At 47.4% G+C, this 25,452-nt stretch overlaps 1 protein-coding gene across 1 annotated transcript; it reads right to left on the minus strand.

The window, feature by feature from the left end:
* Positions 1–1,170: 1,170 nt before the first annotated feature.
* LOC123723616 lies at positions 1,171–3,390 on the minus strand. The gene has a single exon (XM_045686822.1). It carries the CDS (start codon positions 3,388–3,390, stop codon positions 1,171–1,173), a length of 2,220 nt encoding a protein of 739 aa, XP_045542778.1.
* Between the last annotated feature and the right edge of the window lie 22,062 nt (positions 3,391–25,452).

The following is a 25,452-nucleotide window of genomic DNA, read 5'->3' on the forward strand; positions in this document are numbered from 1 at the left end:
CGACGTCATGTGGCTGAAGACTCTGGGTGATGGGAGGGGCCCTAGACCGGAGCTTTCGCCGCACGACCTTGTAGGGCCTCCCGAATGGATCACTATCCAGAGCCCTCAGCATCTCATCGTCCGCCTGGTCCTTCGCCGCGCCGATAGCCACCCGAAGGGCCTTGACCGCACTCCTGTAGAGGGAGTAGAGCCGCTCTTCCTCCATAGCGTCCCGGCGCCTCCGCCGACGGCAGCGGGTATACCGGCGTCTCGCCGCCACGCAAGTACTGCGCAGCAGCGTGAGCTCGGCTGTCCACCAGTATACCGGCCGCCTGGAGGGGACGGATCGGACCCTGGGCATAGCCCCGTCACAAACCCGCGCCATGGCCGCACCCAATCGCGCCGCTTCTTCACCGACCTCGTCGACGCGCTCCCGGGGCGCAGAAAACCACGCCTCGACGAGAGCGGCCTCGACCAAAAAGTCCCGGTCCATCCGTGACAAAGACCACCGTGGACCCTCCCCGCTCAGGGGCCGATCTGGGCCACTCAGGTTGGACGGGGACGCGGATATGCCGAACCTCACGTAACGGTGGTCCGAAAGCGTCTCCACGTCCTCGACCACGTGCCAGCCACAAACACGGCGTGCCAGGACGGCATCGGCGAAGGCGATATCAACAATGGAGCCGCCTTGACGCCGCACGCACGTGTTGACCGACCCCCGGTTGAGGACCATGAGTCCGGTCTCCGCCGCCCAATGTTCCAACTCCCGGCCCCGCGGATCCGTCGTCGGGCATCCCCAAGCCGAGGATTTGGCGTTGAGGTCCCCCGCGACGAGCACTCGGGTGGATCGATTTCTGCCTATCAGGACGCCGATCTCAGAGATAAATGCCTCGAAGTCGGCGAGACTCCGATTCGGCGAGAAGTACACCCCGACCACCAAGATGTCGCCGACGAGGGCCGCCACGTATCCCTGACCTCGGACTACGTCCGCGAAGGCCGGAGAGCCTGTGACAGACCGGGACGTTAAGGCCACCAGCCCGTCTGTGTCCCCCACCCAATCGTCCCCAGACGGGACCCGGTAGGGCTCGGCCACCACCGCCACATGTATCCTCCACTCCCCCATGCTCTGGAACAGAAGGTCCTGAGCTCTGGCGGAGTGATTGATATTGGCCTGGAGGAGGTTGAGGGCCATTATTCGACGACCATAGCTACCTCCTCAGCCCCCGGCGCCGCTGCCTGTTGGGATGAGGTCGAGGACTGACCGGCCGTCGGGCTCGGACCTTCCTCTCCTCCCTTCTTTTTCCTCCTCCCATTGTATGGGGGGATGCACGCCTTGCTCCCGACATGGTGCTCCGCAGGGGCGCCAGCCGCGGCGCAGACGACGCAGTGAAGCGCGGCCGTGCATCCGCGGGCCTTGTGACCTGGTTGACCGCACCGGAAACAGAGCCCGGAGCGGTCAACTCCCTCTTGGCACTGGCAAGATATGTGCCCTGGAGCCAGGCACCTGAAGCACCTGATGGGGCGGGCATCTAGCAACCTGGCCTGGGCGGACACCCAACCCACCAGTAGGCGGCCAACGGTCGCAATCTTCTTTGCAGCCGCGACGGGACACTGGACCACGACTGATCCCAGTCCGTCGCGGCCGGTCGACATTGCGCCGGCCCGTAGCTGCTCGGCGGGGCACCCTCCCGCTGCAGCAATGGCGGCAACCACCTCGGCACTGGTGGTGGCGTCGTCCAAGCCTGCCACCCGTAGGGCCACGGACTTAATAGGCCGGGAGACGCGGACGACACCACCATCCAGGACCTCCCGGAGCCTTTGGGCCAGGGAGTCCGCCTTCTCGCCACTAGAGGCGCCCGGGAACTCGAAGACACGTCCCCCATTGGCAGCCTTCCGAAGGCGAACGCCCTGGGCTCCGAACTCGGCTGGGTTTATTTTCTCCTTCGCCGAGGCAATGACGCTGGCGTAGGTGGCACCCTGCTCCGCAGCGCCCGGCTGCAGCGTAATAACAACTGCCGACGACCGAGGCACATGCAGCTTTGCAGCACCACTCTTCACCTGAGGCCGCCTTTTAGGGCCCACCTTTGTCCACTCGCCAACCGCGGGCTGCGACGGCTGCTGCCCGGGTGGTGGGTCTTTCTTCTTCTTCTTCTTCCTTTTTCTCCTCCTCTTTCTTTTCTCTTTTTCCCCGCTAGCGGGTAAGGAGGTCTGGGCAGGACCCGACGGGCGCTGGTGTGGCGCCGATGGGGCTTTCCTTTGAGTGCCGCTGGGGCCAGGTTGAGCCGCCACTTTGGGTGCCGTCTGTTGCCGCGCAAGTTTGTCGGCGTATGTGCTCCCGTCCTTCCTCGTATCGGCCGCGAGAGGCGGCCGCAGGTTCTTCTCCGGGAGAAGTCTGTCCTCCAGCGAGGCCAGGCGGGCGTTCATCATCCCCCCGACCTGAACCATCACTGCACGACAGATCTCCTCCACGGAGAGCGTCTCGCTCGGTGTTTGTGTTTGTGGGGGCCGTGATGCGGGGGCGGCCTCCATTGTCACATCAGGGTCGGAATGGCCAGCGGAACCCCGTGTCCGCAGGTCCTCCTTGATGGCAGCAAGCTCCTTACGGAGTGCGTCCATCTCGGCGCGCAGGCGGGCATTGTCTGCCTGCAGCTGCTGTGTCTCTTCCGTTTGTGTGCGAGCCCCGAGGACTTCCACAGCTTCCTTGATGGATGCCGCAGCGTCCTTCAAGGCCCGCACAAAGGTACCCTTTAGGTTGGACGACTTGGTTGCCACCTTCATTATAATCTCCAGGTCCTCCTGCACCTGCTCATGAAGCTGAGCGGCGCATCTCTCTCCCGTTCCTTCCGCAGGTCGAGAAAACAGCGCAGACCTTGTCTCGCGCCGGAAACGAGCAATCTTAGCTTCCTTCTCGAGGTCTTCCTCCTTATTCTTGGCCCGAGCTTTGGCCGCAGCCCTCTTTTCTTGCTGGCGCCACCTTGCCATCGCTAGGGACACCGCCCGGTCTTCGTCCTCGGATCCCTCGCTGAGGCGGGGCCGCTTCGCGCCGAACATCGCTGCGGCCGCCTCCGAAATCTGGGACCTCTCGGAAACGACGATGTGGCTGCAATCGGAATCCGACGCTGCCCTACCATCGCACTCCATGGTGTCATCATTGGTCTGACCTGGGGCCGCCTCACGGCACTCTGCAGGTCTCCCGTTCCCAACACCAACCTCTTTTTCCTTCCTTAAAACCAAATCGCATGCTTCAGAATCCAAATTTCTCGCCAAGGTCGTTTTTTGGGTGACAGTAAGGCAGCCCTTGCCCCCCCCAGAATACGAGGGGCAGCCTGCAGCCGTAGCCACAGGGAGGGATTCTCCCTCAGCCGAACTGAGGGTACCCTCCTGGGGTAGTTTCTTTTTTCGAGATGCCATTACATAGTTGTCCAGTGTTATCGGACACCGGAAACCGCCTTTCGATACAGGGTGAGGTCCCTGACCACGATGCGCGGCCTAGAAGGCCACCATCCCACGACCGAAGTCCTCTGCAGTTAAATGTGCTGCCGCACACCGACGTATTTGCCCGACAGGATGGCCGAGTTGACCATACCTGCCGCGCCGAGGGCCTTGAAGGCCCCCCATCCCACGACCCCTAAGGATCCACTGGTGTTTTCCGCGGGCCTGTCCGGTATGGGAGGCCCTGTCCGGCATAGCCCCGCGGAAAAACACCCCACACGCCGCACGGCAGCACCTCGGTGCTCGCCGTACCCAGCACCGCCCAATGAGCGTGCTTGAGCCCCATCCTTCATCCTGTGATGATCACAGGAGGTGGAGGGGCTCCTCCTCCTCCGGGGATTTTTTATAGAGGTTCCCTTCCTCGCGGCCCAACGCTCAGTGCGCAAGGCCCCCGGTCCACTCAGTGCGGATTACGGTTTGCTTGGCGTCCACCAATCATGAAGACCAGCGGACGGCCAAGTGTGGTGTTGCCACCGGGTAATTTTTTAGAGAGGTTTTCTTCCTCGCAGCCCCACGCTCAGTGCGCAGGGCCCCCGGTTCCGCTCAGTGTGGATTACGGGTTGTCCGACGGTGGCCGAAGCCATCGCCCACCGGCCAAAGACCGGCAGGCCCGCCGCACGGGTGGTCGCCACCCAAACTGTCCCAGAACCAGAACAGTCCGAGCAACAACCCATCGGGATAGCGCATCGCTGCGCTCCACCCGTCTAGTGTTTGGTTCACGGGGCTTTCGCCCTACCCCGACAAAAATGCCGGGGCGTTCCCCTATCCACCACCCGGGGACGCGCCACGTCGGAGTTCACCTCTCCGCCCACTCGGACAACCGAGCAGGTCCGTGGAACTAACCTAAGTTACCCTAACTACCCTAACGGTGTTTGGTTCGCGGGGCCGAAGCCCTACCCCGGCATAAAGCCGGGGCGTTCCCCTATCCACCACCCGGGGACGCGCCACGTCGGAGTTCACCTCTCCGCCCACTCGGACAACCGAGCAGGTCCGTGGTATTAACTCGTTAATCCGTTAATCGTTAATTAACGAAGTTAACATTTTCCTTAACGGATTAACTTTTAAGTTAAATTCAAAAAGTGTTAACGCTTTTGTTAACTTCCGTTAAATTCTACTTCCGTTAATTTAGTCCGTTAATTGTTACAATAGACACTTATTGACGTGTTGTCATTTTATTTAAATTATGCATCAGGCTACATTCGTAAGTTCGGCTATGTTCGGCGACCGTCGGCGAGTCGAATGGTGAACGAGAACGAGAGAGAACGAGAGCGAGCGAGTGTGATGCATGTTATACAATACACCGAGCGGCCGGGATAGACGTGATCAAAAGAGTACCACAGAATCCTTGCTAGAAAATAGTGACGATTTAAACAAACTAACCTCTATCAAATATTGCGTTTAGGCGCTAGACACCTTCAAAGTTTAATAATTATTTCACATTTACACAAATATCTCTAAAAGTCTTTATTACATTTTATTCACGTTAAAACTGGTTTTCATTTATTTAAAATCACTTTTTTTTTTTTTTTTTTTGAAAAAGACTTTGTTATAAAATCAACATAAGGTTCGAAAACACTTTACTCTAAATACAATAATTGTTATACGTGAGACGCAAAATCTATTAAAAGAGATAAACTCTGCGTTGAATTGCAATCAAAATAATCGAGATTACTCTTCAACGTCGTACCTAAAATACAACTAAACTTTGTTGCAGACAAAAATGTTTATTTTAATGTTGGAGTTTAAAGACAACAAAAAATATAAAAAAAATATAGTTTATGGTTCATTTGAAAAAGCATACAAATAGGATTTTTTTGTCATTACGTAGATAAGAAACAAACAATGAAAAATAAATTTAAAAATTCGAAAGACGAAATGTGCACGCAATAAACGTTCCTCAAAAACAAAAAGGATTTAGGTGTTTATTACCGTCGTTTGTTTTTTTGGTGCTTCTTCATAGTCAACGAAAAATAATTTTAAAAACAACAAAAATATGAACAAAGGATCAAATGGACAGCCGCACAGAGAATGCGATAACGAACTCGATGGATTTATGGCCCCAACCCTTCTAATGGTCGGGGATGCACGTGCGCTGCGCAAAGACAATAGCGAAGATAATTTGTTTGTTTACAAAAAAAAAGTATACGACAAAACGAGAAAGAATGAGGAAAAAGATAAAATAATTATGTTAGTGAAATAATGTTAAACTGTGTTATACTAAAATTAATATGTGAAATGTTGCCACAAGTGACCTTTACAAAAAGACATCGATTTTATTACGTATATCGAAAGTTTATTTTAAAACTAATCGAATGTCGTTGAAAATAATTCACAACCATATTCTTACTAATTAACTATAACGATTTTATAGGTGATAAGAAAGAGAGAAGACATCTCCCGCGATCGGTTGTTTTCGTTATGTCGTGTAACTTATGCTCTTTACACTGAGAGTAATTTAACTTGATTTGACATATAACAATAGATCGGACGATAGATCATTAGATGATAGAAGTTATCGAAGGCATCTCAGTTGTATAGTTTGATGTGTTGAGATGTATCACTGGATTGGTTATATAGTTTATTTATCAATGTTATAATAAGTTTCCTCTGATGTTAGAAGTTTTATTAACAAATCTATATTAATAAATAAAAAGTACGTAAAAAATGATATGTCTGTTCGTGGGTCCTTAGCTAAAATAAAATAAAAAAATGTTATCAAATTATACATAAAAATAAATGTTCAGTTGTTGGAGTATGAGCAAATGAATATCCGGGAGCAAATAGTAACAGATAAATGTAAATACTGCACAAAAGTTTTAATTGTTTTCTTTTGAATATTATCACATGTCTTAACTGTTTAATAGAAAATTTATGTTGTCTAAATTTAGTTTGCTCTCTAATTCCGTGACGTCGGATTGTCGATAAAAAAATTGACTGAAAAAGTCAATTGTCCATCATTGTCAGTGTAGTATATAAGTGTGTGTAACTAGTGCATGCTATGTCATTATTATGGTACAGGCATTAGTACATCGCTCCTATTGTCTAAATTATATTTTAGTATTATATAACTAAATTATAGATAGGATTAGCGATCTCCAGATATTTCGTAAGGGCAGTAAAAAAATAGCCTAAGTTCTATTGAAAGTCTCGACAAAATCGGTCCATACGATTCGGAGATTATACATATGGCCATTTCCCGCTTGCGCCTTATACTCGTAATAAAACAAAAATTAACTTTAACTGTTAACTTTAACTTGCGTTAAATTTTCGTAAGTTAAACGCTTTAACGATTAACGAAGTTAAATTTTTATTTAACGAATTAACGATTAACGAAGTTAACTTTTTGATTAACTGTGCCCACCTATGAGTATATCATATACAACGTAATATATATAATAAGGATTAAATAAATCAAAAAAATGTGTGACGTCACCTTTGACACCTGATTTAAAGAGAGCCAACTTCAGAGAGCGATCATTTGCTCGTTGGCTTCCGAAGCGACAGGTCGTGTCAGGGGTGCTAGGGTCGGAAACCTCCACGTTGGCCCGCCGCTTGGATTGTTCTGGGACAAGTCCCGGGGGAATGGAAGCGGTTGGTCCGGTGCACCCTGGACGGCGGCAGATGGGTTCCTTACCTCTATGGGGGGGAGGGAAGTCATCTGTCGCTGACCAATATCTGGCCAGCTGACCCATGGAGGGGTCGTGGGATGGCGGACCTCCAAGGTCTCCTCTCTTAAAAGAGCGCCTCGCCGCGGACCGTTGCCGGGTCTGTTTTCAGAGTCGACTGGTGAACTGGTGCAGACCGGCGTCGTCGCCGGCTTAGTCGGCATGGGAGCGGTGTTCTCCCCATTGTCGGTCCTGTTGGACAGCGGTCTTCGGACGTAGTTTCGGCGGGAGTATACCGCGGCGCGGCGGTTCCCCTGGGTGTGCTAACCCGCACTCAGGGGGATGTCCTTCGGGACAACGTCGGGCAACCTGTCCCGGTCAGACTGTGTCAGTTGATCATGTCTAGCGGCGTCGCCGGGACAGGGGGCTTGCCTTCATTGGCCGGCCCAAGACAAGGTTCAGTCACTAAAAACCCGACAGCGAAGTCGTTAAAACCTGCGGATACCGGCGGACCTCCGCAGTATGTACGCCCAGTCTGGGTACAGGGGGCTCTGCCTGTCTGGAGTATCCTTTCCCCCCACACTCGTGGGAACTATATGGATACAGAACACAAAAAAAACAACGACGACAATGGCAACGCACAAAGGATAGAAGAGACGCACAACGATGTGGAAGCAGTCGAAGGCGGGAACAGGGCCGCGGGTGTGGCCGTCCGGGAGTTGCGGGTGTCGCTCTCTCGGTGCGACTCGCCCATGGTCCTGAAGAGGAGGCAGCTGTCCGATACGGACAGCGGCAGCTGCGCCTCATTAGTGGCAATCGGGGGTGAGGGCATGCGCTCAAGATCGCGCTCCCCACCCAGCCGATTTTGGCGAAAGCGATCGCTGACGCCAGAACAACGGCGCCGCAAAAGAGAGGCCGCGGACGCCCCATAACAACGGGGGAGTACGCCGGCCTGGCCCGAGCAAAGGCGGAGCTCAACGCTCAACGGGAGCGGGAGCTAGAGCTGCAGGCGGAGGCGGAGCTGGCGGCGCAGGTCGCGGAGAGGAGCCGGGTGCTGCGAACCCGGGCCAGGGCGGCGATGCCCGAAGGTCCGGGAGACGCGGCGTCCGGCGAGCACTCCGCCGAAGACCTCGCCGGCACGGTCGAGGCGGCGCTGGACGTAATTGCCAGCGTCGCCAAGAAATCGGCCAAAATGAAGTGCCAGCACATCGCCAGCATCCGCGAGGCAGTGGCGACCATTGGCGAGGCAGTGCGAGCTCTACGAACCCGCACCGAGTCGCAGGAGGTCGCCCACCTGCAGGCCGAGCTGGCTGCGATGAGGGCGGAACTAGAGGCGGCTAAGCGGCAGGCGGCCGCCCCCCCGCAGATGACCCGGGAGGAGATCCTATTCATGGTAGACTCCCGGATCGCGGGTATTGGCGACTGCCTGCTGCCCGAGCCGAGATTGCGCCCTCCGCTGGCTGCGGACGCGCATAATGGCGCCGCCGCCGCCACCGCCACCGCAGGAGCGACCAGCACCCGCCGCGAGGTGAAGCGCGCTGCCCCCACCCCGGCCGTAGAGCCGGTGCCCGCCCCGACCCCAGTCCCCGCTGCGACATATGCCGCGGCGGCGAAAAAGGGGAAGGGGAAGGGCAAGAAGAGCCTGGCGGCCCGCGAGGCTGAGGCTGCCCGCATGCCAGAGCCGGCGCCCCCGCTCCCCAGCCCCAACCCGAAGAGGCCTGGAACGGGGTGGCGCGGAAGGCGAAGGGCCCCGAAGCCGGCGGCGCCGGCCCCCGCGGCGCCCGCCGCCTCCAAGAAGAAGAGGAAGAGGGCCCCCCGACGGCGACTGCGTGCCCCTAAAACGGCAGCAGTCGTCGTAACATTACCCGAGGGGTCCATGACGACCTACGAGGCCGTCTTGGACAGGGCCGAGAAGTCTGTCGACCTCTCGGCCTTGGGCATAGAGGGGCTCCGGTTCCGCACGGCGAGAACCGGCGGCCGAGTCTTGGAGGTGGCTGGCGCCGACAAGGGCCAAAAGGCCGATGAACTGGCGGCCAAGCTGCGGGCGACCATCGGCGATGTGGCCCGCGTCTCCCGGCCGGAGCTCTGCGCTGAGATACGCATCTCCGGTCTGGGCGACGCGGCCACCAGCCAGGCGGTGGCAGCGCAAGTAGCGAAGTTGGGGGGTTGCCCTCCCGAAGGTGTGAAGGTGGGCGCCATAAGTGTGAAGTGAAAAAAGAAGATTTTGCGGAGTTTTTTCATTCGGTGTATAGCTCCAAGCCGCCGAACTTAGACCCACGATCGGCTGAGCGGGCGGCGGCGCGGGTGCTGTCCGGCGCGGACTCGGCGCGCGTGCATATAGGCCAGGTGAGCGAGCGCGATGTGCGCGCAGCGCTCGCCCGCCTCAAGCCCAAACAATCAGTAGGCCCGGACGGCGTTCCGCCTTTCATAATTAAAGATTGTCGCGTAACATTTGAGATGCCCCTTTGGCATATTTTTAATTTATACTTAAAAGAGGAACGCTATCCGGATAGATGGAAAATTACCCGCGTGATTCCGGTTCCAAAAAAAGGATCAGGAACGGAACTAAGCGATCATAGACCTGTAGCGATACTATCGGCGGTTGCCAAAGTATTCGAGACGGTAATACACAGCAGCATTTGTCCGCAGGTCAATTCTCGGCTCTCTGACGCACAGCACGGCTTCCGTAAGGGTCGAAACACGGAGAGTAACTTGTTGTCCTTCGTATCGGAACTAGCGCCTGCCGTGGACGCCGGAAGACAGGTCGACACTGCGTATTTTGATTTTCGCCGCGCTTTTGATACCGTAGACAACGACATATTATTAATTAAATTTGCTGCGTTAGGGTTCACTCCCAGTTTATTAAACTTTTTTGCTAATTACCTAAAAGAGCGCAGACAGTACGTCGATTACGAGGGTTACGTTTCTGCGCCATATTATACTTATTCCGGAATAAGTCAAGGCAGTAATCTCGGGCCGTTAGAGTTTATTTTAATGATTAATGACCTTCCGTCAATAGTAAGTCACGCACAATGTTTATTGTATGCGGACGATTTAAAACTTTTTTTAGTTATAAAAAATAGTGACGACTGCTTGCGATTGTAACGGGACATCGACAGCGTGTTGCAATGGAGTAAGGACAACAAGTTGTTCTTCAACGTGAACAAGTGCTGTGTGATATCGTATAGCCGCGCGCGTGCGCCACTGCACCACCCCTACGTGCTGTATACGACCCTCGTCCCGCGCGTATCCCACGTCCGTGATTTGGGAGTCGAGATGGTCGAGGAATTGAACTTCCGAAACCACATTGCGAATATCTGTAGGAAATCGTTTAGAAATCTCGATTTTATTATTAGGCAATGTAAGAATTTTGAAAATGCGCTGGTAATAAAAGTTTTATATAACGCATTAGTTAGGAGTCATCTAGAAACGAGTAGTTCCATTTGGAGTCCCCATGAAAAAAAAATACAGTCTGATGGTAGAAAGAATTCAAAATAAGTTTACGCGGTTCCTGTATTACAAGCAGTACGGAGTTTATCCTTGCTTCCCGTTAATGTATCCGAGTTTATTTGTGAATGGTATGGTCGGATACAGCACGTTGCGAGTGCGTCGGGACGTGGCCCTCGTGCGCAGCGTGTGGCGCGTCCTGCGCGGCGCGGTATGCCGGCCAGCCGTGCTAGCAGCGCTGCACCTGCGTGTCCCTGACTGCGTGGTTCAGGTGCGCCGCCGCCCGCCATTGTTTCTCGAGCCCACCGCTAGGACGAATCTATTGGAAAATGCTCCTATAGTGCGGGCTATACGGCTTCTTAATATCGTATCTAGGGATATAGATATATTTAGTTGCAGCGAGCCGAAATTCACAGAGGCTGCCTACAGATGTGTGGAAGACGTTTGAATATTAAATTTATTGATTATTGATTAATAATATTGATGTGTAGTTACTTACGCGTTGATATATTCTTGCACTGTTTATCTATGTATTTTTTTTGTTTTTTTTTATTTGCCATTGTTATGTGTTTTTACTGTTATTATAAATGTTATCGTGTAAACTAGTATGTATAGTGTCAAATTGGTTGCGTACTGTAAGGATGCTATGCAGTTGTTTTAAAATAAAAAAAAATAAAAAAAAAATCGCCCACCTGGCCGCCAGGGCACCGTGTGGGTGAAATGCCCTGTCCTGGCGGCCAAAAAGATCGTCGACGCTGGCCGGTTCACGGTCGGCTGGTCGACGGTGAGGGCAACCCTCCTGGAGGCGCGGCCGCAGCGCTGCTGCCGCTGCCTGGTCCCCGGCCATTTGGGGGTGCAGTGCGACTGCGGCGTCGACCGCAGCGCGCTGTGCTTCCGATGTGGCCAGCCGGGCCACAAGGCCGCGTCGTGCAAGGAGGAGCCCTCCTGCGCAATTTGTGCGTCGGAGGGCGTGGAGGCCGGTCATCGTCTGGGTCACAAGAAGTGCCCAGCGATGAACCGGCCCCCCAATAGAGGCGGCAAGAAAAAGACAGGCGGGGGCAATCAGGGACCCCCCGCCTCGTCGTCTACAGCAGCCGCTGACACGGAGGCGATGGACACCGCCCAGTAATAATGGCCCCCAGTGTCTCGATCCTGCAGGCGAACGTCAACCACTGCGTCGCGGCTCAAGATTTATTGATACAGACCGCGGCGCAGTGGAAGATCGACGTAGTCATAGTCGCCGAGCCGTACTACGTCCGCGACCGCGATGATTGGGCGGGCGATCGGTGGCTATCGTTGCCTGGAGACGCACGGGCCCCACACCCTTCAAAAGTATAACAAAGGGTCGCGGTTGGGTTCTTGCGTCGCTGGGCGGCATTGCAGTGATCGGGGTGTACTTCGCGCCGAGCATGAGTTTTGCCGACTTCGAGCGGATGCTCGCCGAAGTCGGCGCTCTTGTGGCCGATGCACACCCCACCCCTGTGGTGGTCGCTGGAGACTTCAACGCCAAATCGAGTGCATGGGGTTCTCCGGTGACAGACCTCAGGGGGGAGATACTGGCGGACTGGGCGGTGTCCACGGGGCTCGTCCTCCTGAACAGGGGGGCGGCCCAGACGTGCGTGCGCAGTCAGGGCGGGTCTATCGTGGATCTTTCATTCGCTAGCCTCGCACTGGCTCGCCGCACGAGGAGGTGGAGAGTGGAGGAGGGGGTGGAGACTCTGTCGGATCATCGGTATATCCGGTTCGACATGGTCTCCACCCCCGCGGACGCTTCGGCCGTAACGCCGGACCGTCCCTTGCCGGGAGAGGGCCCTCGGTGGAAGGTGTCCACCCTGGACCCGGAGCTGGCCAAGGAGGCGGCCATTGTGGAGAGGTGGGGCGCCAATGGCACGTTGAACGGCCTGGACGCAGACGCGAGGTGCGAGCGACTAGCTGGAGCACTGACTCGCGTCTGCGACGCGGCGATGCGACGCGCAGGTCCGGCCCTCCCGCGAACGCGGGTGTACTGGTGGAGACCTCACCTGGCCGGTCTTCGTACGGCTTGTCAGGTGGCACGCCGCACGTACACCCGCAGCCGCAGAAGAAGCAGGAGGGACATGGACCAAGAGGCGCTGCTGCTCGCCGCGTACCGGGCCGCTCGTGCGGCGCTGACCTCGGCCATAAAGGCCGCCAAGGAGGAAGCCTGGAAGGAGTGGCTCGAGAGCCTGAACCGTGATCCGTGGGGGCGCCCATATAAGATCGTGAGCCAAAAGCTCCGACCATGGGCCCCCCCGCTAACCAGGTCTCTCGACCCGCTCCTCACAGAGCAGGTGGTCAGCTCCCTCTTCCCGGCAAGGGAGGAGTGGGTGCCGCCGAGGATGGCGGCGCCGGATCCTGAGGGACCGGCCGTTATCGGGCGAGGAAATCCCGCCCGTATCTGAGGCCGAGCTCGGGGCCGCGATTCTGAAGCTAAGGCTGAAGAACCGCGCTCTTGGCCCAGACGGCGTCCCTGGGCGCGCCCTCGCCCAAGTCGTGCCGGTCCTTCAGGAGGAGACGCTGTCCCTGTTGTCTGGAGTGCTTGGCGTCCGGAAGAGTCCCGCGGCGGTGGAAGACGGGTAAGCTCGTGCTTCTCCGGAAGCCCGGAAGCCCGGGCGCCTGGCTGACTCGCCGTCGGCCTACCGCCCCATCGTGTTGCTCAACGAGGCGTGCAAGCTGTTCGAGCGAGTGCTCGCTGCGCGTCTCGTCGCGCACATGGAGGCGGTTGGGCCCAATTTGAGCGGCGGCCAGTTCGGCTTCCGTCGCGGGCGGTCCACCATTGACGCCATCACCCGACTCAGGGACACGGTCGAGGAGGTTGTCGGCCACGGGGGAGTGTTGTTGGCGGTGTCGCTGGACATCGCGAACGCCTTCAACACGATCCCCTGGCCGACAATCGCGGAGGCGCTGAGGTACCACCGCGTCCCGGGGTACCTCGGGCGAGTCCTTGCGGACTACTTCGTCGACCGGGCCATATTTTATCCGGCCCGAGACCAGGTAGTCCGCAGGGACATGACGTGCGGTGTTCCACAGGGGTCGGTCCTCGGGCCGCTCCTGTGGAACATCGGATACGATTGGGTTCTGCGCGGTGCCAATCTCCGGGGTGTCGAAGTTCTTTGTTATGCCGACGACACCCTGGTCACCGTGCGGGCACGGCCCACGTGGTGCGCCGCATCTGGGCCCTGGGCCTCAACGTGGCCCTCGAGAAGTCCAAGGCCATGTTCTTCCATGGGCCTCGGACTAAGCCCCCCGCGGCTATTCCATCCTTGTGAGCGGCACCCCCATTGCTGTCGGGGGGACTATGAAATATCTTGGTCTCGTCCTCGACAGCCGATGGGGGTTCGGTGAGCATTTCCGGATACTTGCACCAAAGCTGGTGAAGTATGCGGGAATGCTCACCAGGCTGCTCCCCAACTGTGGGGGGGCGGGCGGTGTATGCCGCCGCCTATACGACGGTGTGGTGTGCTCTAAGGCGCTCTACGGAGCGCCCATTTGGGCGTCGAGGCCCCTGAGCAAGGATAACATGGTCCTGTTGCGACGTGCGCAACGGACCATGGCTCAGCGGGCCTCCAGAGCGTATCGCACCGTCTCGTACGAGGCGGCGTGCCTCATCTCCGGGAGCCTCCCTTGGGACCTCGAAGCCGGGGTCCTGGCGGAGGTTTACCGGAGAAGGGCCCTGATGCGGCATAGAGGTGAAGAACCCCTCCCGGAAGAGATCGTACGTTGGAGGAAGGAAGGACGTGACGATCTCTTCCTGCGATGGGAGGAGAGGTTGGCGGACACCTCGGTGAGCAGGCGACTCGTCGAGGCTGTCCGCCCCGTCCTGCGCCAGTGGGTGGAGGCGAAGCACCGGGAGCCGACTTACTTCCTGACGCAGCTTCTCACAGGGCACGGCTGTTTTGGCCGTTACCTGTATGAAGTTGTGGGAATTGAGTCGGATCCCGGTTGCCGACATTGCGCGACCGGCGCCGTGGACACGGCCGAGCATACGCTCGCCGTGTGCACGGCCTGGGACGCTCAACGCGCCACACTCACTGGCGCAATAGGACGCGATCTGTCGCTGCCGGCCGTTGTTAGATCGATGGCCGACAGCGAGCAGAGCTGGGCCGCCATCGCCTCGTTTGCACGCGAGGTGATGGCGGCCAAGAGAGAAGCCCTGCGGGAACGGGAACGCGCCAGCGAAACGCTGCCGCCCCGCAGGGCCCCAGCGAGGGGCCACCGGCGTACGAGGTACGCCGCGGCCCTTTAACCAATTTGAGGTGGCCACGCGCGGCAGGCCGGGGCGCCTGCTGCGCCGAATGTGGCGGATGCCCTCTCTCCTGTGTTCCGAGGGAGGGCATCATAGGGTGATGGGAGGGGGTGTTAAAAACAGCCCCTCCCTACACGTGTCGAGCCTCTACCAAGGGGCTCCCCTAGCCGGGTCGTGGATAAACTAACGTAGATGCCACGGCCCGGTCAGGCGAAGGAGAACACCGCGGGGTTTAGTGGGTATTCCGGTCGCCTTCCGCGGCCGGCGAGTCCCACACGAAACCGTCCCTGCTGCCCCCGCAGCACGGAAGGCGAAGTGCGTATATGCATTCCCCGCGTCAACAAAAAAAAAAAAGACAGGTCGTGTCAAAGTCCATTGTGCCAATAGAATTGTGTCGATTGCTGATTGTTTTTCCCTTCAATGTTGTAAATATTATTAAAATAAGTTAAGTTTTCATTTTGTACAGTAATAAACCTAATACCCACCTTGTGATTCTTTTTTTTAAACAGAGTTTGGTTTTAGTTGCTAAAATTATAATATATAAAATGTAGATTATATTTTTTTATTAACACACACATGAATAAATTTATCCGTGTATTTAAATCTGTAGCGAATAATATAAAAAGGTACCTTAAAATTAATCATAGTTAAAGTAACCAATGTAGATATGCTTGTATAAAATTTGCATATGTTTTAAAAAGTACCAAGATATAAACAAAACTTACTTAGTACTTGTACTTGTTGTTAAATAAAAAAAACACACCTACTGTATTTAAGTACGAAATACTTTCCGATAATTTTTAATAAAATTTCTCTTCTTTTTATGGGTTTTTGAATAGACAACTTTATCGTTATAAAGCCTATTCAAACTTATACAATGAAACGCTGATATTGTTTATAATATCAATGTAAGAAAACATGTTATACATTTGTCACGAAACGCAAAACCGGATAAATTTAATATCAAACACTAAAATAACTATTGCAAAGTTATTAAAGTTCGACAGCGTGTAAACATCGTAGGAGTAGTGTTGGCTGTAATTGTATTCTAAACTATAGTATATTGAGGGCGTGAACTACAAACTTTGTTAACAATATACGTGTAGCCCATACACTAAACTTAACTGTATTTATAACTTAATAACTGTTTCGTCTATTTATTCTTTATTATGAAATGAAGGTAATATTACGACCCTGGAAAACGTAAGTACATAGAGATAATAGTTATTCATTTAATTGCTTAAACCTTATTTTAGTCCTTTTTCCTTCATATTATCAGTCCAATTTCTCGGCGAATTTAAGTGGCCGCTTGCTCGTTTGAGACATTATAATATACTAGCTGTCGCCCGCGACTTCGTACGCGTCGATTTAAAAATAACACTTAATAAGCCTATGTGTTATTCTAGACTATGTTCTACGTCTGTGCGAAACTTCATCAAGATTCGTTGAGTCGTTCCGGAGATACCTTCAAAGAAACATCCATCCACGTAAACTTTCGCATTTATAATAAAAAAGTGGTAACATATTTTGTTTTATCGTCAAAACATTTTGTCACTTCGAATCTATTAATCTGCTAGGGTAAATAAATAATTTTAGCGACAAAACTTACAAATCCATTGTAAGTAAAATTAACTGTACACACCATAAAATTAATAATTCTTATAAGCCGTTTATAACAAAATACCTCGGGGAGGATTGTTGGTGTCTTAACAAGCCTGTGTTTTGGTTCAGTGAAAATTTAATGTAACTTCCTCGATTAGTCCCTCGTTGACTAGGTTCTAAAGGGTAATTGAAATCTTATTATATATATCCAATAGTTATTTAAAATCTACAGTATGATACTATTAATACATAAAAAAAGATATAGGTGTGTGTTATAAGGGCGCGTGTTGTGTAGACTTGGAAATATGTCCTTGATTCGTTTTGTATGATTCAGTGTTCGTTCGGTGTCGTTTATTTACGTTTAGCTGAATTAACAAATACTGGATTTCTCTTTTATTTGTTGAAATTTTAATTGTAATGCTATTTTTTCTAATCGCTTGACGATGTATTGAAGTGTAAGATAAATAAAATCTTCTTGTGTGTGTTGCCTCTGTGCACTGAACACTTCTTTCATTTGATTTGCGAACCTAAAAGATATCTTTTGTTTTATAATATTATTGGTATGATAGAAAAGTAAATGATAATAGTTATATTCACTAATAATATAAAATTTCTTAGTTCCAATATATTTTCCGGTCTCCTGGGAACTTGTACGTGCTGGAAATGAGCAGAAGTGATCCAATTATGCCGCCACATCGGGAGATCGGATCCAAAGAACACTATAAAGTTCACTCAGTCACGTTCCACGATTGAATTACGATATCCTTTTTTCGCTTTTACGCTGAATGTAAATTGGATTCTCTTATGAAAAATTCTTTACTACTAGTGTTAATTTTTTTAAGATTGATTTATTAGATTACAAATGTTCGATCTGTAACACAGAATTTTTTTTATTTTAAATATAGATTATTTTAAATAACATTTAAAATAGACCTAATAATATGCCTTTGTAGAAATTTTAAAAAATCCTATGATGTTTCGTAATAAAAGACGTGTGCTTATTTTTTGTTCTAGAAAAGTTTCCGTATAAAGATGGTCGCGTACGAGTTGCCTGCATATTCACTGGTCACGAACAGTAGTGATACCTACTACAATCAAAGAGAAAGCTTTCAAAGATAATAATGTGGATCTTATGTAAAAATAACAATGATTTTTAAATTACATTTTACAAATTTTCTACCTACATATTGCTGCATCTACATTTGGATGTTCGGAATTTTCTTTGGTGGAACTAATTACGTTCGTCAGTCTGCTTGACTAAATATAGAAAAGTATAAGTAAGTATAAATAATGTCAAATACTCTATGCAAATATGTCTTATGTGTATTAATGTACTTCATATTGCATTACTTGAATAGGCTAATACGAAGCTTCTAGTGAAATAGGAACCCAAGTCGGTATGCTTTGTGTTCCCGCCATGTGATATTGCGGTTTACACAAACGTAGAACAGAAGGGTCGGTGCACATTGCAAACATGGTTTCAATGTATCGTGGTTTATTTCCGTGTGCAGTGTACAGTATGTTTAATATATATGTTGAGTCCTACCTTCAAGTCCTACGTTCTACTCGGTTCAAGATAAAAAATGACGCATTCTTTTAAGGAGCAATCAAGCCTGGATAAGCAGGAGTCCAACGCAACGCTATATTATACTGACTTATATAGAGCCGCTTACTTAGGCCGTCTGTCGGGACCAGACAATAAGTCTCTCTCATAGAGGTTCCTTTTATCCAGGTTTCACTGCATATTTACTAACGTAAACGTAACGTGGACGAAGACGTCAAATTTAAAAAAAAACTAACTATTAAGCTACTATTTTTTCGAGTTTGTTTAAAGTAAAAAAAATGTTTTTTACATAAAAGAAAAGTATATCTACTGAGAGATCAAATGCAATTCCGTAATGCGTATTTAATACGCTGGGTCATTGTGCACGGTTGCAGCGCTGTGCCAACTGTTGGCGCACGGCATCGCTCTTAAATTAGATCAGGCCAGGGACTTCAGGATTACGTAAAAACTGCAGTTAAAGAATCGTAGATACATTTTTAACTAATGTCTAAATAAATATGAACCATTGCAACTTATAGCTCTGAAAAATAATAAAATTTATTTTTAATCGTGTAACCAAACTAATGATGGTCTTTTTCCATAAATAATTTCATCCATAAGTCAGATGAGAATCATTTTACTTCAGATATATTATGAAAGAAGTCACCTGCGAGAATTGAAAAGTAATGATGACTCATCAATATTGTCGATGAAATTCGATTTTCGAATATTAAATAAACGACCTTTAATAAATCACAAATTGTTCTCAATATCCGCTCGCAGTCTGAGTTATGTGAAAAGCATCCGAAATTTAATTACAGTCATAAGTATTTCATTGGATATGTTGTTTTATAACTATCGTTAAATATATCACGAACATGTTTCCTTTAATTTAACACCTAAAATATTTGTTATCGCTGTTACACAGGTAAACTCGATAATTTTAATGATTTTTTTCGAATAATGTAGCATTTGCAGTTCTAAATTATCTTTTTAAAATAATTTGAACTGCAAATGCCACAATTGTTCTTTGATCAAATTACACTAACAACTAAAGAACTACATAAGCTTCGTAGCGTCCGTAGCGGTTGTCAGCTGTCTACGATTTTCCGTAGCATTCATTGTAAACGAGAAACAAGATTAAACACGACGGTATTTCCTTCATATTTCTCTGGAGGCTTTAGTCTATTTCAGAGGATAAAAACTTGTTGCAATCTGCAAATACTATTTCTTACTAATATATTACAATATGTTTTAAGATAGATATGTTTCATTGTAATTTGCTAATCATTAATTAGTACAAAATTAACTAGAAAACATTAACCTATCTCTTAATTTCGTTTTTGATTCATGTAAATAAAACTGCCTACAACATGATATTCAATGTAAAAACTTTTTTATCTTTGAATGACTTTCGTTATATACAGGAGATATCATCTCTTGCTCATTGAAGAAATAATGTTATATAAAATTAATTTACATTAATTTTACTATGGCTTACATAAGTATATAAACCGGTAAATACTGCGACCTAATTACTATTTGTGTAATATTTACTAATAACTTTACCTTGGTCATCACTGCACTTTAATTTATATTTTTAATGTAACCTATAATGTATTAATTTTTTTTTCATTCGTAATTTAAAAATTATTTTATCATTGTTCCAGGTAAATTCATTCTGAAAGGTAGCATTCTAGATTAAACGCAATATCCCAGCAACTCGGGAAGCATTTAGTAGAATTGTATTACGAAATTACATTTCGCAGTAGAAGATAAAGCACAACTAGATTTTAGGAGAAACAAGACTTTAAGATATCATTTAAATACTACTCACAGTTTAAAAAAGCTATTAATTAAAATACATATTGTCAGAAACGGAAGGACTGTTGGGGGTAGTCTCACGAAAGGTTTTATAAGGAAGCATGCGCTGCTACTCGGGTCAGTCTCTTTCCATCCGTCATTGCGGACCGTCTGACATTTTTGTTTACGTTCGATTTGAGTTAATATTATTGCGAGACTTATTTAGAAGTAGAGTTAAACTCATTAATTCGCTGTTAGTTTATGTCTTTTAAAATACTTTGGTCTTAAAATACTACAATTCACCGAAGAGATGAGAAAAACATCCCAAGTGTATCAAAATCCTTTGAAAAGAGCGCATACTCCTACGTTGAATATAAGTCACAGTCTATTGCTTTTTACTATAAATCATGACATACGAGTTTTTTTTTTAGATAAAAAAATGAAACGAAATGTCAACTTAGAATAGTTCCCATCCGTTGTTAATAAAAAGGATAAACAGGAAAGAGGATACTTCCTTTCCATCTGGACTTTTTTATTAGAAAATGCTGAAAGTTAAAGGAAAGAATTAAAACTAACTGGGCTTTCATACGTTGCTATAGGTTAGAAATATAATAGAGTTTGTGTTACAAGCACAAATTATTGTAAAAGCTCTCTCTTTGATTAGTCTGTATCATACTCGGACAGAGAATATGAAGACAACTGGTGCACTGGCTTACTTCTCAACGACAACTATTGTTAAATACGAAGCTTGCTGGAAAGTTTTCTTCTCTTAAAATATAACTAAAACTGTACATATGATGAACAGTTAAAAGTTCACGCGTAGTGGAGACATCCTCTTGCATCTTTTGAAATTATTTTGAAATAGTTAATTATGTAATGTTAAAAAAAAAATTAAGTTTTAATTTTTTTTATATTACAAGGTGGCAAACGAGCAAGCGGCCACATGAATTCGCCAAAATAGCAAAGCAACCGATGCCCATAAACATTCGCAATTGCAGATGAATAAAAAAAAACATGAAAGACCGCACCAAATGGATATCTGTAATGTCTGCCTTCCCTACTGAGTTGCTGGCGTTAGTTTCGATGTCGAAGTAGTTGTTTCATAAGAGCGTCGGTGGCTCAGGGGTAAACTTGACTTGCAATCTGCAGGTCCTGGGTTCGAATCTCGCCATGTACGAATGTGTTTTTCGATTTCCATATTTACATTTATCCGAAGTTCTTCATCCGAAGGAAAACATCTTGATGCAACCTGCATATATCTGAGAAGAAATATAAAGATATGTATGAAGTCAACCAACCCGCACTGGCCCAGCGTAGTTGACTATGGCCTAATCACCCCTTACTTGGGGTAGGCTCCGAGCCCCCCACGGACCTGCTCGGTTGTCCGAGTGGGCGGAGAGGTGAACTCCGACGTGGCGCGTCCCCGGGTGGTGGATAGGGGAACGCGCCACGTCGGAGTACTGGTAGGTTAGCTAGGTTAGTTAGGTTAAGTAGGTTAGTTAGATTAGGTTGCGGGCCCCTTGCGGGCCCGCAAAAGAGAGGGCGGCGCTCGCCGCAAGGCGAGCGTCTATTAGGCTAGTTAGTTGTGTAAGTTAGATTAGGCTGCGGGCCCACTTGTGGGCTCGCAAGGCGAGCGTCTATTAGGTTAGTTAGTTATGTAAGTTAGGTTAGGCTGCGGGCCCACTTGTGGGCTCGCAAAAGAGAGGGAGGTGACCCCGAGCTGAGTACCACAGGGAAAGGTGAGGGCGAACCTATAGGTTAGTTTAGAGTAGGCTAGGTTAAGTTAGTTAAGGTAGGTTAGGGTGCGGGCCCACTTGTGGGTCCGTACATGAGAGGGCGGCGAACCCGAGCTGAGTAACTGCCCTTTTCAGGGCGGCGAAAGGTGAGGGTAAGCCTTGAGCGTGGTGGGTGGCGCGGCCCACTAGGGTCGTGGCCGTCGGTCGGGACGTGGGAGCACGACCTCGGTAGCACTCTGCTTGCAGAGCTGTTATGCGATGGCGTGTGATCCTGCGTCCCATCGCGTAATCCCGGTGGCCATCACCGGGACCGCGGGCCCCTGTCTTGATCAAGACGGGGGCCAAGAGGCGGGGTCTCTATAAACCCTAGGCGGCACCAGCGGGGGAGGCGGGGATTCCGAACCTGCATTGCACGGTGTCGTCTTCAAGGAGCGCCTAAGGGTGCAGCGCCCCTTTGGGGGCGCAGAGAGGGCCCCTCCCGGGGCGGTCAGTGGGGCGTCGCGGTGGCAAGCTCACGCGATCCCGTGGCGCCCCACACTATGGCCATGAGGGAACAAGGAGGTTTAGTGGGTATGCTCCCATTCGGGGAGAGAATCTCACATAACTCGCGTGTCTTCCCCGAGGCACGGAGTATGCATTAAGCATTCCTCCTTGGAAAAAAAAAAAAAAAAAAAAAAGGCTCCGAGCCCCTCGGTGGGGACGTATAGTGAGCTGTTCATCTTTTTATTTTATTACAATAAAAATTGAATTTAATATTCAAATACGCAGTTTGGGTCTTATTTAAACGAAATACCTTGATGAAAAAAATTATCTAAATGAGTGCGCCTCAAACGCTTGCTTTGTTTCATTAACTCGTCGCGGAATGTTTAACGTTGTTATAAATTCATGAGCTGCCCGAGTGTCCACATAAAGGGTAAATTACATTTGTGTGAAGCGCATTTTAACTGAAAAATATCTACGCCTCAGTCGAATGCTCAAGTTATTTATACTCAACATTTTATGGTTAAATACACAAATTCCATAAACAAAAAGACATTTTCCATACTTTAATTCAATTCTAAAAATAGCTAACCAGCAGTTACAGACCCGAAAAATAGTTTTAATAAGTAACGATTTTAGTGAAGACAGCAAAAAAAAATTATAACTAATTAGGTAGAGATTAACTTATCAAAGACAAGTGTGGTGAATCATAAATATTATTTATTTTATTAATTCATTTCCTATTAATACTTTGCACATTGACCATATTTCATCATAATCATCATACTGTCCGTATCTACTCACGTGGTGGTGCGAACCTATGGTTTTATAAACCTAAATGATTATTTATAATCTTAAAGCACTTCCGCGGAGAACATGTGGTTGTATGTTTCACCTTTTGTTCCATGTTTCGAATAATAAACATTACAACTGTTATTTATAAGAGAATAAGAGTAATTACTTATTTAGCGTGGTTTGGACATGTTATGCGGAGGGATGATAATCATATAAACAAAAAAGTAATGAGATTGAATGTGGATGGCTATAAATGAAGAGGAAGACCAAAGAAAGTATGGATGGATTGCGTGAAAGAGGATATGCGTAAGAAGGGGGTAAATCCAGATATGACGGCTGATAGAGATGTATGGAGGAGTAGTACATACTGTGCCGACCCTCCATAGGGATAAGGGCAGGTTGATGATGAAGAGTAATTACTTATTTATATAACTTTGTCGTTAGTGAAAATGCAAAGTAATAGACTAGATGCAATATATTTGATGTCACATATTTGTGTCAAAAAATGTAAAGAAAGAACACATTTTTGGAATTTACAAAAAAAATTGCGGCCGCGTTCCAGTTTTAAAACTTTAAACAATAGAAAAGGCAGCGTGGTTCGTAATGTTCCCGCCATAATGACCGGCCGCTTAGACTTAACACATTAATTATACTCAATCTAAAAAGGCTCTGTCGTATAACATGACCTGATTTCTATTGAACAAAAATAGCTCTATAGGGTACGAGACACTGGTATAATGGTGATTACATACGTAAATAAGAACTCGTATCGTAGAATCGATATGTGAGTCAATAGTGTTACGAGCGTGAGGTACAGGATAGAGTTTAAAAAAACTACTTTGATTTATTGCAACTTATAAAGAACGAATTTCGATCTGCTTTTCGATTGTCCTATTTTCGACGTTCTTTTGTTTTTCTTTCAGTAGCTTCTCGAACATTCGAATCCCATAATTTTTTTAACAGAGTTTATTTCCATTTATGGAATTCAAATCAGCTGTTTAGTGTATTTGTAGGATTCAAACTTAAAATAACAGGCAAATCTAAGGATCAATATGAAATTCATGACGTTAGATTAGAATAAATTCGATGTTATATTCCCATGTCATAAAAATTTCTCTAAAATAATATTAATTTGTAAATTAATTAAAAGAAATTAATTTCCAATCTACCAAAGATCCAAGATTTTAAGATTGCTTTAAAGATTTTAACCTAAATCGAACACTATTAAATAATAATATCGTATTTTAAATCCAAAACAAACAATAAACATTGAGTATTTCTCTTGAAGCTGTAATTGCAACGTCTGTTTGCTTCAATAAACTTTCTTATTGGAAATCTGTCACAAGTTTCACGGGCTGGCGGGTACGGAAATGTCGAGCCTACGTCTTAATATTTAACACCCATACCGATCTCATATGTTTGGGGAAATGAAATTCATAGCATTCTTTCCAAAATTTGGTTACTTTGATTTAATATTAAATTTAGTAATGGTATAAAAATAAACAAGAAAATATTGAGTTTAATTTTGTCTTCGGTAGACTAGTTTTTCCAGTTAGCAACAAAATTTACTACGCATAATATCGAAATACGAATATTTCGATATTATGCGATACGTAATTCGTGAGTAGTATTAAAGACCCTTTTTCCACTAATCATCTAGCCTAGAAAAAGGGTCAAATGGAAAAAACTCTATTGATATAAACTCGCAAAGTTACCATGACGTAGAATGATTTGTGTGATTTAAAAATGAAACAAATATTTTCATGCAGTAAATAATTTCATTTCAAAAAACTTCTCGTATCATCAACCCTTCGTTATATTTGTTATGAATGTGGAATTATGTTTCTCTGCTTAAACAGCTATTATACCCATCATTATTGTCTCCCAGGATAACCTGAATTCATATTCGTAATTACTTCCAAATCTTTTTATAACCTTGATAAAACTTAAAGAAGGAAACTAAACCCAGAAAAGTCAATACATTATGGAAGACGATATAAACTTTATCTACTTTTGTCAATCTATAATTCTTAATTATTACTTTCTTTTAAAATTTATTTTTTAACTATACTAATAAATTAAATAAATCGGGATTTAATATTTGGGAGTCGAAATTCATCAGAAAAGTTATTTAATCGTTAGTACTAAAAAACAATTAAAATTTAAGAAAAAAAATAATTTGTTTTTTGTATATTAAAATTCAATTTCTTTATTAACAAAATTGATACATTTAAATACGTATATCGATGATCCTCGCATCTATTAATTAAAAGAGTTTTTCACAATTAATATATTTATTTGTAAGTCTACCAACTCTCTAATAGGTAACCCGATATTTTCAACTTCAAATTCAGAATTTTGCAATTTTATATCATGATTTTGCTTCACATCATTATTTGGTTTCAAACATTTGACTCGCAAAAAGCCGAATTTGATATGTGGAAATTCGATGCCGTTTTGGAAAAAACACGAATTTCTTTTGAAAAATTCCGAATTTGGTGTTGAAAATCTATATATAATTTTCTTAATTTCCTTGGGAAACAAACTTAATTTATCACTTCAATACCTTTCTAAGGATATGAACAAATTTTTAGGTTTATTTACACCGTTATTCATTAATTTTACCATTTCTTAAATATATTTCTCTAAATCTTCAAATACATCATTTAAATGAACTATTTTTGTTATTCGCCGTACTAATTATTA

The sequence above is a fragment of the Papilio machaon genome, chromosome 4 (assembly GCF_912999745.1).
Source record: "Papilio machaon chromosome 4, ilPapMach1.1, whole genome shotgun sequence".
In the NCBI taxonomy this organism is placed as follows: Eukaryota; Metazoa; Arthropoda; class Insecta; order Lepidoptera; family Papilionidae; genus Papilio; species Papilio machaon.